This window comes from Phycodurus eques, chromosome 6, assembly GCF_024500275.1.
Source record: "Phycodurus eques isolate BA_2022a chromosome 6, UOR_Pequ_1.1, whole genome shotgun sequence".
Lineage (NCBI taxonomy): Eukaryota > Metazoa > Chordata > Actinopteri > Syngnathiformes > Syngnathidae > Phycodurus > Phycodurus eques.
Window position 1 is genome coordinate 22,128,145 of NC_084530.1, and position 16,482 is coordinate 22,144,626.

A 16,482-nucleotide genomic window follows, 5' to 3' on the forward strand; every position below is an offset into this window, starting at 1 on the left:
CGGCTCGCAAGTAGGCAAAAAAACATTACGTAGCCTAGAAAGCTAGCTCTAGCATTAATATTTGTACGTAAACATGCCAGCCTTCTGTTCAATCATGATCTAATGCTTCGGTAAACATTGGTTTGTGCGCGTAAACAAATGTTGACAACGGCAAGCAGTCAAGGCGATGCGCCGGTCACAATACGCAATCCTATTGGTCGACGACAAAGTGCACTGTCGGTGAGTTGTCGTTGATATGTCATACTACACGGAAGATATCCAAAAAATCAAACATGCGAGACTTTTCATTTTGGCGTCGTAGAGGCAAATCGTTGATTGTGGATTATGTCACAGAACAAGAAATTTTGTCGTTCACGACAAAATATGTCAGGCCTGATCTAGGAAATCGGCTGCGATAGCTAATCCGGCCAATATCAGGGCTAAAATCCTGTAGTCTGATCAAGGCATAAAGGTGAAATCAACAACTACTATTTTGATAGTCAATTAATCGTTTAGAGACATTGCAGGTAAGCATTTCGATGGCCACTGAGATGAGTCCTTGTAAACTTGCTGGAGACATGACATTTTTCCCCAAAGATTCCAATTTAGATTTTTCTACTGTATTTATGTTGGGTTTTTGGTCTGTGTAGCATTAAAACTAGCCTAGCTATTTAAACAAAGTAACAGTGAAATGTAATCTCTTAATGTTCACAGTTCACCGCACAGTTCTCTATAACTTCCATCTTAATCATTCCTGTTGTTTACACATTGGAGCCAAGCAATAAGGCATCATGGTTCATCTTTGTGCGGAGTCTTAATTGGAGAAGCATGGTCTCTAACAATAACATGCACTTGGAACCTAGAGGGCAGCTTTGTCTGCATGTGTTTACACTCATTATGCAACAAGTTCCGCTTTGTTAGCGTTGGTGAAGGGCTCGCGTCTCGCTGTCATAACCAGATTTGTGTCTCGCTGTCGTACTTGTGGAGAATGTTGTGTTATTTGAGACAGGCAAATAAAACCATCATATAAATGGGAAGGAATGTGGTGTGCTTTATTTTTCCCCTTGGTTACATGGAACAGTGGGAAAATACTGTAAATTGAAAATTCAGTACCTGAAGCCAGTTTCCCTCACGAACATGAAATTTCATACACTTGTCTATCATGACTAGACCTTCAGAAAAGTCTCACAAACCCATGTCTGAAACTACACAGGAACCCAGTCTTCCATTTTGGTTCAAAGTAAGTCTGCCATTTCCATTTGAAACAATCATTTTTGGGTCATCTTGGCCCTTCAAGCGATCATATGAAGACAAACTCGTCCCAGGGATTCCATCAAAACGGCTATCAAATTTGAACCTCGTGTACTAGACAAATGGGCGATGCTAAATTGCAAATTATTTTATGTGTTGTTGCGTATGGCCGGAGCCTGGCAGCAATGTTTGATGAGTGTTGAGTAAAAATCTTGTTAGGGTTCGGTAGCATATGGATTTATTATTATTTTTTTTTTAATTCAGCCTCAAAAACCATCCATCCATTTCCTGAGCCGCTTCTCCTCATTAGAATCGCAGGCGTGCTGGAGCCTATCCCAGCTATCATCAGGCAGGAGGCGGGGTACACCCTGAACTGGTTGCCAGCCAATCGCCTCAGAAACCACACTTGCACTTATTGACATGAAATTTGGTAGGCGTGTCTGTCATAAGTAGACTCACCAAAGACATTTCAAGAACCTTTGTACAAAGTGCTGCCACTTTGATTTGAAGTGACCATTTTGGGGTCTATTTGGGGTCAGGGATCCTTCAAAGACAAATTTGTCCTATAAATTTTGTGTGATTGTCACCAAACTAGAAACCACGTATACTAGACAGATGGGTTGCAACCACCTACGAAGGATTTTAGGGTTGTCGGACGATTTAAGTCGTTGTGTTGTTACCCACACAGGAGTTGATTCCAGAGTTCTACTACCTCCCTGAGATGTTTGTCAATGCCAACACATACAACCTGGGAGTGATGGAGGACGGCATGCCGGTCTCTGACGTAGAACTGCCCCCCTGGGCCAAGACCTCCGAGGAGTTTGTGCGAATCAATCGACAGGTAAACCTTGCCGCTCGCTTCCGCCGCTGCCGACACGAGGTTTCCTCTATGCCGAGAAACGTAATTACAGTGAATTCACTGGTGATTCAAATAGACATTATTTCCAGGCGGTGTACATTGTGGCCATCGAGGAGCAGGCATTTCAGCCTTTTCAATGCCTGTGGCCACCAGGGGTCTGCTAACCAGACGGTTAATATGACCAGGCCCCGATCATTAATCATGCAGTGTCTTTTTTTTTTTGGGTGTGTGTGTGGGCGGGGCGTCCTCTGTATGCTTCTAGCGTTGCCTTTTCCTTCTTTCATTCAAGCCTCAAAGCAAAAAAGGTTATACAAACATGTTAATGTTTTTATAAATGTTTTATAGTATACAGTACATAGTAGTGACAGAATTATCTATTGTAATACCACTGGTATTATTGGGGTTCCTTCAAATACGGCCTTCTTTTCATTTGTTTTTAAGGATGCGTCACTCATGTAGTTTGTGGTCTTATATCCCAAATTGGCTGCATCCTTTGAAGGCTGCATTTATGCCTTAGCAGGGGTGTCATACTCATTTTTGCTGCGGGCCACATCGTAGTTATGGTTTCCCTCGGAAGGCCGTCATGAGCGCGAACACATATACATGAACTGTACAATTGCCTCATGTTATTACATATACACAAAAAAATCGATAACTATATTTGAAACCAGAAGCCAGTAAAAATTTGTTAATTCAGTTGTTTGCAATCAATAGTTGTTTGCAATCAACGTTATATAAAAGGGAAGACAATTTGCAATGTTGTTATTTTAGCAAGAAACATGAAGTCGACGCACTTGATTTGCTTTCGCGGGCCACATAAATTGATGTTGCGGGGCCGGATGTGGCCCCCAGGCCTTGAGTTTGACACAGGCCTTTTTACTTCAAAATGTGTATGTGTTTTCATGCTTCTTAAAGGATGCCTCGCTCCTGTAGTTAGTGGCCTCCCACTGTGTATCCCGAGACGACGGTATCCTTCAGAGGCTGCACTTGAAGATGGATTATGCCGTAAAATTAGGCAGAGGCTGACCCGAATTGAAGTCTCCTTCAAATGCAGCCTTCTTTTTGAGGACAGTATCACAATTATCGTACAGTTAGCGGGCTCCTAGATCTCAGGAAGGTTGCATTCTTAAAGGAAAACTGAATCCTAAAATGTTTTAAGCAAAAATATATTGTATGTGCCATCACTAGTGAAAACATGGTACTCAGATTAGTGATTAATATTGCATTTGTGGAACAGGAATCAAACAGAATAATTAATTTAACATGGTGGGAGGGGCGCCACGTTGGATGAAATCCTTATCTACTGCAGACCGAAAGTGATGTCAAAGGGCCAGTGGAGAGTTGCCTGCTTGCAGAGCTCTCCATTGAATTAACAGATGGCAGAAGGCAATGAATTTTGCAGGTGTTGTCCTATTGGTTTGTCCCCATGTTTTCTGTAATCTTTACTCATTATTAACCAATTTTAAAGTGGTGAAAATAACAAACAGAAATTAGCTATTAATGCTCTTCAATGTTTTACTTTCTGGGAAGTGGTTGTATCTCTCCCTAACTCTGTGGAGTCGTGCGACATAATTGTTGCCTCAAGGTTGAAAGTCTAGATGTTTTTTTAGACAATGACTGAAAGTTAAGTGACTGTAGATACAATTGACTAAGCCTGTTTTGGTAAAAATGGATAGCTGTAATGCTTCGTTATGAACTAGAACATCAGCAACAAAGGTAAGTGTGTGGAGATTCATTTCCACCTATTGAATTGCTAATCGTTTTATTTATCGCATCTAAAGGCCTCTTTATACTACCGTGGTCGCACGGCTGACGACGCCCGCATTGCATCACGTGACCGACGAATTGGCCCGTGCGGCCCCTCTGCGTAGCTTGACGCGCACACGGCAAAAATTGTTGCTGCGCGTAGAATGCCGCGGAGATCATCTCTCGTAATTGGTCCGTTTTAGTCACATGCTGTGATGATGTAATCAGCGTTCCTCCCGGTTCCACATAGCACCTACGCCGCTGCCTTCTCGATCGATTTTGCAGCATAATTAAACGTATCATCTGGTCATCTAGGTCCATTTGTTCTAGCAGACTCTGTTCCACAGTCGCCATTGTTGTTGCTTTGTTCCTTGTTACTGAAAGGAAAGTAAAAACGGCTTCCGGAAATGGCCACAAAATGCAGAGGAACCTCCACCCTGTGGTGTCCTAGCCAATACCAGCTGTAGCGACACCCCGACTTGGAAGAGAACTGCAGCACACTTTCAAAACAACGCGCGTGGGTTGCGCTCGAGTATAAAGGCAAACTGCGTGCAGGATAGCCGCAGTGATGTCAGCGCGGTCGCCGTCCGCACAAGTATAAAGAAGCCAACTGGCTAGCGGGCGCCGTATTCTACCATTTTAATCAATGACAGCGTATAGTGTTTTTTTTGTGTGTGTATTAAAATAGCAATTGAACATGATTTAGAGGCGGCGTTGTGTTGATGTTGATGTGCAATGGTATATGATAGCAGTATAAGGTATAATCAGAACTTTGGTTTGGTAACTAAAGCAAGATAGCTTTTTTGGGGGGGGGGGGGGGGGGGATTTCCTTAAAAGTAGTGATTTTGGACATGACGATTCCTCCCGACACCCACAATATACAGCTTGTCGTTGCTGAATATTTACTAATTCTATATGGGTTTCTTAGTAAATAAAGCTCCATTAAAAAAAAACGGAACTGGCGAATAAATTCTCATGAATGTGCACTCTGAAAAGACCTAAAAATGTGCACCCCCCACCCCACATAAGCGAGTACCGTATTTTCACGACCATAAGGCGCACTTAAAAGTCTTAAATTTTCTCCAAAATGGACGGGGCGCCTTATAATGCGGCACCGCCTTATGTGTGCACCGAGTTCCAAAATCTGTAAGCGTTCAAAGTGAAGTTGCGAGCGGCGTGGGAGCAATGGATGACAGATGGCGAACACAGCTTTACTAAGACTAGGAGGCAGGGCCGGGCAAGTTACGCCACCATATGCGAATGGATTGTGGATGCCTGGGCAAAGGTATCTGATTTGACTGTTGTCCGAGCTTTCGCGAAAGCCGCCATCATTGCTGAACAGCCCACCGGCAACAAGACTGACTCTGACAATGACGAGAGGGAACCCGGCATGTTTGATGGAGAACTTGCCCAGCTGTTCATTTCGGATACAGAAGATGAGGACTTTGATGGATTTGTGGATGAGGATTGATCAAAAAATAATGTACAACCAAACTCAGTTTTGCTCCCGCTGCCTTTTTAAAAACATACGCTAGCATGCATTCTAGCGTATGTTTTAGCGTGCATGCATGCTAACGTATGTTTTAAGCTAGCGTATGTTTTACCATGCTTGTGCCCAATAATAGCCTTATGTATGTGTTGAATACAGAAATAGACCCCGTAACTGAGACAGCGCCTTTTAATACGGTGCGCCTTGTGGTTGCGGAAATACGATAGATATGCTTTTAAACCTTTTTTTCCCCCCCAGAATAAGTACTTTGTAGATTTAGGTAACCCGCAGCTGATAAAGAAGATATTGCCATTTAAAATATTACAGAACGTTTTGACATCTTGGGTTTAGTTCCCCTTGAAGCCATAATGAAGCATGGGGGATGTCTCTATTCAAAGGTTTCTTCAAATGTGGCCTTCATAAGGTTCCTCTTATATCACAAGATGACCGGATAACTTTGCAGGCTGCAATTGATGCCTTATTATGTTGAAATGCAGCACAAAGGTTATCCCAGTATGAAGGCCCCTACAAATATGTCCTTCTTTTCATGGTTGTTGCATCGCTTACTATCGTTTACTTCGTCCGATGTGCCAAAATGGCTGCGTCCTTCGGACGCTGCATTTGAAGGTCGTTGATCTCCTAAATTTGTGTGGAGACTGACCCAATTGAAAGATCTCGAAATTGCATCACAAAGGATGAGAAAACCATTTTTTCAGGGGTTTTATTGGTCATTTGAACATATAAATGATATTTAAAATTAAAGCCAGGGTCCTTTGTAAGAGGGACCCTAAAAGAGGATGGCCTGGTTCCAGTATAGAAAAAAAAAAAAGCCCAAATGGTGCCTTAGGATGAGCTAAAGGTACGGATGCGTGGGTGGACAGGCTCACTCTCGTGACAGATAGCTGGCATTTGAGGGTGTCAGCTGGCACCGTCGCGAGAGGGATGAGCGTGCCACTGAGGAGGGACGGAAGAGTGAAGGACTTAATGGGCTGTTTGGCTCACTTTGGCTGCCAGGCCCACTAATGGCCTCAACCGCAACGAGGATTTAGTCACACACACACACATTTATGTATATATATATATATATATATATATATATATATATATATATATAATATACACACATACACGCACACACACACACGAGCCCGCTGTCTCCACTGGCGGTTATGAGCCCGAGATGATTAACAGCTAATTAAGGTCCAATCTGGAGAGGCCTCTCAGAGTAAAGGATTGCACGTGGCGCCGCCGCCGTCATGCCAAACGGCAGCTTGTTTTCGTAGCTGCGAGTGCTTCTCGCCGGGCAATAAAAGTAATCCACCGTAAATTATGACTGCTGCAACAGATACACTGTGCACATATCTTGTTATTCGTCTGTTTGGAAACATAGGGAAGTAAAAGCCAGTCACTGACTTTGGGCTGGACAAATAGGGTTGCAAAATTACGCGAAGTTGTAAACTTTACATACGAATTGATAGGAATTCATGGAAATAAATGGGAATGAACCAGGAATTTACAAAAATTAAGGTTGGCTCTTAATACTGAATTTATATACAGTTGTGGGAAATATATTTTAGCGTAATTCTGTTTTTTGCTATGTGTCGTGAGGCAAAACCTTCGTTCAAGCTACAGTTTATGTTGGGCTAAATAAATTGTGGGTTATTTGTTTTTGATGATTTTCCAAACTTTGAAAGAGCAGAAAGGCAAGGACGCTGAGAAGGACGAATTTACCGCTAGCAAGGGCTGGTTTATGAGTTTCAAAGCCCGTGCCAATCTTCATAATCTCAGGGTCCAGGTGGAAGCTGCATCCGCAGATGAACCGGCCGCGAAAGCTTTTCCGGGTCATTTTGCCAAAATAATCCGGGAGGGTGGGTATCTTGCGGAGCAAGTTTTCAACGTGGACGAAACCGGATTATTCTGTAAGCGGCTGCCTAATCGGACCTACATCATTTTTATTTTAATGTATTTTAGTTTCTTTATACAAAGTATTTCGACGTAAATTTAGACTTTAACGGTGAAATCCGACTTGCGCGGAAATCCGGGTTACGCCGCCAGCGTAGAAACGGAACTCGTTCGTAAATCGAGGACTTCCTGTATTGCTAGCAGTTTTAAAACTGCATATTGGCCCTTTAAGATTTACTTGGTCAAATAATTTCACATTTGACAGGTGGACAGGCACTCGGAGACCCAACTAATTGTATTCAAACTATTAAAAATTCATTTTACAGAAGAAGTGTGGGGAAAAATGTTGAATTGCCGTGTTTGTTAGGAATCTACTGTACATCCTGGTTTGTGGAGGACTATGGGCAGTACAATTTGATTCTGTGGGGTGTACAGTGGTGCCTTGAATTACGAGTGACCCGGATTTTTTGAGATGAGCCGTCATTCGGCTGTTTTTTTCCCCCCCTTTGATTTAGGAACTCAAACTTGAGATGAGTGCTAAACTCACCTCACAATAAGAAGCAGTTTGGCAAATTATTTATTTATTTCTGTATTTGAAATTGTTGAAACAGGAAAGCCTAATTGAGATTAAAAATCTCTCTTCAAGAGTACACTGTATAGTGACTAGTAAACAATTAATCCAAAAAAAAGCGGTTTCAAGCTGTTTAATTTCACTCCCGGTTGAAGTTTACTTTCAAACTAATAATAAAACAAAGAGAATTACACATTATTTAAAAAAGACAACAATTTTGCTTTGAGAACAGACGCCTCGAGCGTAATGCTAACATATAATGGAAATTCCAATTGACATGCTAACAGTTAGCATCGGTAATTGCGGTTTTACAACCCTTTCAGCAACGGATATTTTAAAAGGTGGAACAACTAATGTAGACAGATATGACAATACACATGGGCATAATATTCTCTATCCTCTAGGAATAATGACTAATATAACACCAACATACTGAGTCTATTCTTCATTTGTGTCTGCATGACTGTATTATACAGCACTGCTTCCGGGTGCCCAAGACGGGCACACCAGAAGGAGCAGCACAATGAATTGGATTGCAGCATTAAATCATGACGTACAAACTGTTTGTTACTCCATGTTTTGGTAAGGTACAATTTTATAGAGGGCTATATCATTCAAAAACAAACACACAAATGTTTGTTTTTTGGGGAGGAGGCTGCAACGGCTTAATGGCATTTCCATTCATTTCAATTGGGAAAGATGAATTGAGATACACGTTTTGAGTTACAAGCGCGGTCGCGGAGCGATTTAACCCTTGTATCTCAAGACACAACTGTATTTTGGTTGTCCTGGTCATCAAACCAGGCACTGCTCCATATAATTCAAACAATGTTCCCAGGGTAAAGGAGGGGTTTCCATTCCTATCCAAAGCAGTAAAACTCATTCTGTGCTCCCTTGTTCATATTTGCTTCCTTTCAGGCATCTTTTGCTCTTGTCATGCTGCTGACAGACCAACAAACCACACACACACACAGGGGTATTGCATTATAAGTTGCACATTTTGTAAATCATGTGTTGTGCCTTCAGAGGGAAACCCTTTTGCTGGTGTTGAAGGTTCAAGACAAGTGAGTGATGGTTTTGACTCAGACGCTGAGGAGCTATACATGTGCAACACTCATCTGTACGCACCACAACACAGTCTTGTAATTTACACTTACTTACACTTTGTTCTTTCCCATTGGAACGAGTTACTGTTCCATGGCCAAGCTGTCACCTTCATAAAAACCTTTATTAAAATGAAAATAGATGTCTTGTAAATTTGACACAAGGCAGAGAAGTTTTGTTAACGACCCTGTCAAACTTGAACGATTAAAACAATTGCCAAGTACACAAAATAAGTTTTCAAAATCACAATCACGACATTCAGCTTGTTGCTCACACGACCTGAGACATATAAGCACATACTTCCTGCTAGTTATATACCCACAATGCTTTGTGTAAGAGCATTTGGTGCACTTCACAGCTGTTTTTAAACAACAAACCACAAAGACCATGCTGAAGCGTGAATGGACACATGTCATATTAATATGACATAAACCACATTTCTATACTCTTAAAGGGCAGCTGGGTTATCCTGTCACACCACGTCACTGATGGTGTAGTGGTTCATTGGCATGACTTGCATGGGTTCCGTTCTCACTCAGTGACGGTGTGAATGTGAGTTTTAATGGTTGTCTGTCTCTTTACATATCCTGTGATTGACCGTGGCGAATCTTCAGCCGGGCTAGCCAGCAAGTCATTGGCAGAGAAAGTCATTGTTGGGGCAGGGGTGTGTAAATTAGAATGTCTCGCTTACAGACACATTTGAAGAAATAGGCAAGTAACAAAAGGTTTATTTGGTTGTTTCATAATTTCTCACTGGATGGGTGGGCAGGCAGGAACCACCGTTTGTATACAAGCAACTGAAATTATATTTTGCAAAATACACTACCCGCAAAATATTGAGGGATGTTTGGCTTTTGAAAAAAAATATTGAAAGAAATAATATATAAATGATATATATATATATATATATATATATATATCCACCACTTGGGCATTTTTTTCATAATAATTAAATAAATAATAAAAATAGAGGTCTCACAGTTAAACTATTAACTGACAACTCATCGATTAAAAAAATAATAATAATAAATACAACTTTGTACCGGCGTTACCAGATAACTAGCAACCCTTTATTGCTCAGTGACTGTTTTTCTAAATGTCTTTGTCTCCAAAGTGTTCTCTGTCGATTGACTGCCTGTTGTCGTACTAGAGCGGCTCCAACTACCGGAGGCAAATTCCTTGTGTGTTTTTTGGACATATTTGGCAAATAAAGATGATTCTGATGATGACCTATTTTGATAATCCATGAAACGGTTAGAGACATTGTTTAACTTATAATTATCCAAATCCTCATATATCACCCTCCCAACCGTAAATATTCTCTTATTTCTGCAGCGCTCCATGAAAGCAGACAGATTATTTTTGTGTATAATCAGACATTTGCAAACATCTGCCTTTACTTTGGAAAAGAATGATCATTTTTGCCAATTTTATGAAAAATTACGGCTCAAACCAGTAACTGAATTATAACCAATTTATGGAAAAAAATGACAGTCACTTTAATCTATTACAATAATAATCGCATATTTGCAGTTGTAGTATGAATAGCCTGGAATTGACATGTAGTTGCATCTGAAGGAGCCTCAGAAGTGTACATCAAACTAGTAGCCCCTTGCATTAATCAGTATCCAAGAAGCAGCTCAATTTTAAAAGGTTTGGTGAGTACATCACTCCCTCATGTGTGCTATTGCTTGATTGTTGTTCATTTGGTTTTATTTAATCATTAAACAATACCAAATAAACAACAATCAGTTCATAAACAGTAATCAGAAAAAAAACTAACAGATTTTTTTTTTTTTTTTTTTTTTATTCAACTCATCGACGTAATAATCGATAGAATAATCGATTCAAAAAATATTTGATAGTGACAGCTCTAAACCAAAATTTTTTTTTTTTTTTTTTTTTAGTCACTTCTCCATAATGAGAGATTATGATTTAACAAATCTTGTTGAGGTTGCTCGCCAAAAAGCCAAAGAAAAAGCGATAGAACTCGCTGAACTGAGCTCGTAAGCTACTCCTGTACAAGCTGTGAAGCAATGCACTTGAGTGGATCTACTTTATTACGTAGAGTAGCTTCGGCATTTCTTCCCACAGTTCCCTGAGCTCTCACACCGGCGGCCATCCACGATGAAGCGTCATGTGACGTCTGTTTACGTTCCCCTTTCATCCAAACCTCGCTTGTACATAAATGTCATTCCCACCAGCTTCTCTGCCTTCTCCACCGGGATGCACGTGTAAGCTGAGGTAAACCACCGCAAGACGTGCTTACGCGCTGACTGAGTGAGTGTCAGTAGACCTCCCCGTTAGCACCACGCTAATCTACTCTTCACTGCCGCGCAATGGGAACGGGGTTGGCGTGGTGTGGCCGTGATCTGGCTAATGTCAGACGGCGCTCGCCGTAGGAGGGTTGTCGTATGGCAGGGGAGGACATGTTTACCCACTTTTATGAGCCCTCCCCCCTTTATTTCGCTAGTCTTCTTCGGTGACATCACAGAGGGAGAGCCTGAGAAATACGCTGATCTACTGCTGCTGACAACCTGACTCGCTAATGTTGTCCTTCTCTTCCATCCTCCCAGATAAATCCTTTCTTCTTCTTCTCCTACATCTGTTTCCTTATCTCGGAGTCAGCTCAACGGACAAGTCGTGTTAGTTGTTTTGGCTTCTGTTGAATTTTTTAGCAAGTCAAGAATGCCAAAAGTATCATGTCAGAGGCAAAAGCTAAGAAATAGCTGCAGTATTAGCGCAGATTAGCAATAGCTAAGCTAACAGAGTTATCAGCGTTCACTTCCAATAAGCAGCACATACAGAACACTAAAATTTTCAGTTGTTGTTGACATGGCGAATTTGTGTTAGGCAATAAGTTTGCCAGTGGTGACTTTGCGCTATTCCTTTTGCAGTCTGGACGCAGAGTCACAAATAAAACTAGGGATCTATGATACCACTTTTTTTTTTTTAATTTTTTTTTTTTTTTTTTTTTTTTTTTTAAGACTGATACCAGTACGGGTATTCACTCTTGAAAACTCACCGATACTGAGTACCGATTGGGAACAAAGACCTTTTCTTTCTTTCTGTCGCACATGATGATTTGCTAGTGTGCCAAAATGCTGCAGTGTAGCACCAGCTTCTGGCAAGGACGACTTAGTCAATATCGTATTGTTTTTGCCCCAAGTATCAGTGACTGGTATCGGCAGCCTTCATGAGTGCACAATACCTTGAAATAAGTAAATAATCACCCAGCCCTAAATAACACCATACAAATTTATTTGTTGCTAGTCGTTTTGTTTTTTTTCAAAAATAGTTGCTCGAGGGGTTGGAAAAGTAATAACGTTCACAGGAGACAGACCGAGCTCTGCGGCGAAAACCTGCAAGTAAATGATGTTCCCCTAAAACGGTTTATAATGGTTATCGAGGCCACAATATGGCGGCAAAGCAATACATGAAGCTTGTCAAGTCACTTAAACATAGTTCCTTGGCACCAAGGTGGTACCAAAGCAATACTCGTCTTTTAGACATAGGCAAATAGGCAAGTTTTTAGCAAACAAAGGCGGATAGATTCCCAAAAATAACTGTGAATCGGTGTATCCGTGAGTAGCGAATTTTGAATATGCGGGGAAGCAACAAAATCACTAAACTGGCAACACTGGGTTGCCCTCGGTTTGTCACAAGGCCTAAGCTACGCCCATGGTCATCACGGTAGCGAAAGCTGCAGGAGCACATTTTACGCACCAGTCGTTGACAAGTGCAAATCGGCAGCTTGATCATGAAGTGCTGCCTCCTCCAGTGAAAATATTGTTGATACTTTTCCTACACCCTCTGACCAATTAGTAGCAGCTACAGTAGGCTTGTCACAACCACCTGGCTTCACCCCCGTCATCATGGTAACCAAAATCCGTCATTCTTCTTGCTGTAATTCTTGATCCTTTGGGTATTTTGATGAAAGTATGTAACAGACATGTTAGCGCCATACTTTGTTTTTCATTGAATTATTTTATATTCATGGACTAGAAATGTTTCCGACAAGTATTTATTGTAACTAGAAATAGCAATTTTGGTTAAAAACTGCATGTGAATGCTGATGAGTTCACACTGAATTTAAATATTATAGTATGAATTGAAATGAGACATGAGTGGAAAAAAAGCTGCATTACACGATAGAGGTACATTTGAAAGAATTTGTCCATTAATTAGGGAATTTCCTTACTGAAATTTTGAACTTCTTCAAAAAGTGGGTATTTTTTTAAATGTTGAACTGATTGAAGATGGAATGATTTAAATCAGTCAAGGTGGATCTGAGGTAAAAAAAAAGCCTCTTGGAAAATGTGAAATTGTTTAAAAAAATGTTTTAGACTTGAACATTGTGACAATAGAATTATTTGAATCAGTTGAGAAAGTTGAATTTCCATTAATCTGAGTCTTTTTTCCCCACTTGGGGATAACGTCAGAAAAATTGTTCTCAGGATGTGGAATTTGGTTTACGTCGCCTCCGTCAGATCAAAACTCTGTCGTAACCTCTACAGTTCTTCTCCGTTTATTTATGTTATAATGTAGTTGTACAGGATTAACATCAGTGTTTGTTACCTACCTCAAACTCCAAAATGAAACCAAACCAAGACGTTGAGTCAGTGCCATTAGTTTCGCCCATTTACTTCTCAATCAGCTTTGTTTACTTGCTTGTCCAGCGCCGTAAATTGGACCACTTAGTTCACTCCGGCCTGACGTGACGTGTTTGTTTTGAGGAGATACTGCACCAATCACTGCTCATTCAGATTCTTTTCCACTTCCAGTCTTCTCTTCGAGTGGATGGAGGCGGTGGAAGGTTTGGTTTCGGGTTTCAGGTTGCTGACGACTGCCGCCGTTGACCCACGGCCACAGCTCTCGCAGTAGTGACCCGTCTAATTAGCAAAGCGGGTTGGAAGGTGGAAGGGGGGTCTGCAACACACCGCACATCTGCGGTTCTTGCATGTGAATAAAGGAAACGGCTGCTGCAAGGTTCTCCTTCCTTACGTCACCCCCCTTCATCCGTGTTGAGGCGGGCCCCTCGGTCCAGGCTTCCCGGATGACAGTCGGCTTCTCATTTACAGCGAGTTAATAAGCCCTTTAATCAGAGCGCTTGTCAACCTTCGGGCTGGGGCAAGTCCAAGGGAGCTGATCCAGAGGATCGGATGACTGGAAGAGAGAGCAGGGAGGTGGGGGATGAAAAAAAATGAAGGTTGACTTGGAAGTAAAAGTCAAAAGAGGGTAATTGGTCTTAATATTGAGGAATTCCAGATTATTACGCTGGTTTTATTTATTTCAATTTAAGTACAGTGACCTCCACATATTTGCGGTTAGGTATGCGCAAATTCGCTGATTTCCATATTTTACAACTTCTATTTTTCACTGAAAAACTCGCCTATTTGCTGTTTTTTTGTCTTCAAGCCAACGCCATGTCTGATATACAGGTATTGCTTTGCTGCCATCCGGCAATCAATTACATAACCTTTTTGGGTGGCCGTCAATTACTCATAGATTTTCACTGCTCACAGCAGGGCTCAGTACCTATCCCCCGCAAATAGTAGGGATTAACTGCAGTTGCAAAATTATAACTGCCACTAAATGGAGCGCTCCACCAAGGCCTGAACAATCCTCAGCATGTCCTTAAAACTCAATCTTGATCCGCCAGGTGCTATTCTTCTCCAGTCCTGTAGGTGGCGATAATGCACGTTAAGCAAGCTATTTTCCAACTTCTGGATATAGTGGGTCACTATTACGATTGCCGACACACCCGTTTTCCGAGAACATCAGGGAGGAAAAATCATTCCTACACACACAACATTACAGGATAATCGATGAGGATGATCTTTCAGAGACATCTCATATTGGGGCCTTTGTTGACTTTCATCATAAATTGGGGGAAATGCCCTAATTCGCCCCGATTATTAGTTTGTCTGTACCAACGTAAGACTTACTATTTATTTGCAAATGATTTGCTTCCACTAACTGCAACAAGCCTGTGACCCAGAACGCCAAATGTTTGTATCCAACTAATTTTCCATTCTTAAACCCTATAGGGCATGCACTTTACCTGCTAAAGATGAAACCGCTGTGAGTTTTTGGTCTACAGCATATATATATATATATATATATATATATATATATATATATATATAATAATTGGCCTCACAATTCCAATACTTTTGAAGGGGAGTGTACATATATATTTTTTAAGCATATCTGCCTCACAGTTCGGAAGTTATATGCTCGAATCTTAGTTCAGACCATCCTGTGTGGGTTTTGCATGTTCAATCCATGCTTGCATGGTTTTTTTTGTGTTTTTGTTTTTCGTCCAGATACTCCAGCCTCTTCTCGCATTCTAAAAACATGTTTCATAGGTTAATTGAAGCTTCTAGCCACAACACATGCATACATCAATACAAAAAATAGCCTTATTGTCATTCATCTGCTCAAAACATGTTATCCGAAGTTTTTGACACTTAGTTTATTAATACTAAGTAATGGACTTCAAAGGCTTCAGTCGTCTTCAAAGCAAAACGAATGGAGGACGTAAGAAGACGTGGTCACGTGAGACGGCACATCAGTTAGTGCCATACTTACTGATTTTTCCTTTGATTGTTTATTTATTGCCTAAAAGGGTTTTTCGCACAAATATTTACTGCAAATTGCTTATAGGACTGTGTAATTGTACTGTAGGTTTGTGCAAGACTGCGGCACATTCTGACTTAATTACAAATTCAAGTTGCAATGTTCCCCAGCTAAAATCTCTGAGTAATAGGTTTTTAATTGCTCCTGAATGCAACAATTCGACAGGGCTATGGCCTGACTAAATGAAGCTCCTCCCCTTACTTCAACATAGTTCCATGGCACCGAGATGACAGAAGATGGCACCAAAGCAATATTTTTATATTAGACAGGCCTTAGGTTTGAGTACAAAGACAACAAACGGTGAATTGACCCCCCCGAAAGCATTTTTGGAATAGGTGAATTAACAAATAGTAAATCACGAATATGTGGGGGAACAGAACTCCGTAGTAAACCGAGGAGCCCCTTTAAAAATATAATAGAACTAGTTAATAATAGAACATGTTTTCTGTATACACACCTGACGCAAGTTTGCTTTATCCATCCGTAACCGATACCAAAAGAAAACGTTTGCTGCGCTGACAACACCTCACAGAACATGTGCGACCAATTATGCACTGAACATGCGTCGGTATTTGCATGCAAATGAGCGCATCACTTGTTAGGTGGATTTCAAACATCTTTACAAAACGTCTGTTTTAGGATTTGTCGAGCCAAAAGTGTTTGAACTCACCTTATTGAAGTGCTAGCCCGCTGAGTGTGGACTATCAGACGCATCACATCAAACTTTAGAAAAGCAAAATAAAGGATCACAATCATTGCCTAAAAGCCCCATAACAGGGGAGAAAAAAAAAGTTTTAGGGTGACGTTTTTGAAATCATGAAATGCAGAAGTGTCAGCCAGCTGCTTAACTGATCACTTAGTATCTTGGCATTTATGGTAAGGATATAATGGCTATAGAAAAAAAAATGGTGTCTGTAAAGTGTCGGCCTTTGACAGCGA

General features: G+C 41.0%; 1 protein-coding gene across 1 annotated transcript in view; it reads left to right on the top strand.

Moving 5' to 3' along the window:
- Positions 1 to 16,482, top strand: part of lrba (LPS-responsive vesicle trafficking, beach and anchor containing) — a 272,786-nt gene that overhangs the window by 206,037 nt on the left and 50,267 nt on the right. Inside the window, 1 exon segment of the mRNA XM_061678832.1 lies at positions 1,919 to 2,071. Coding sequence (XP_061534816.1) covers positions 1,919 to 2,071 — 153 coding nt within the window.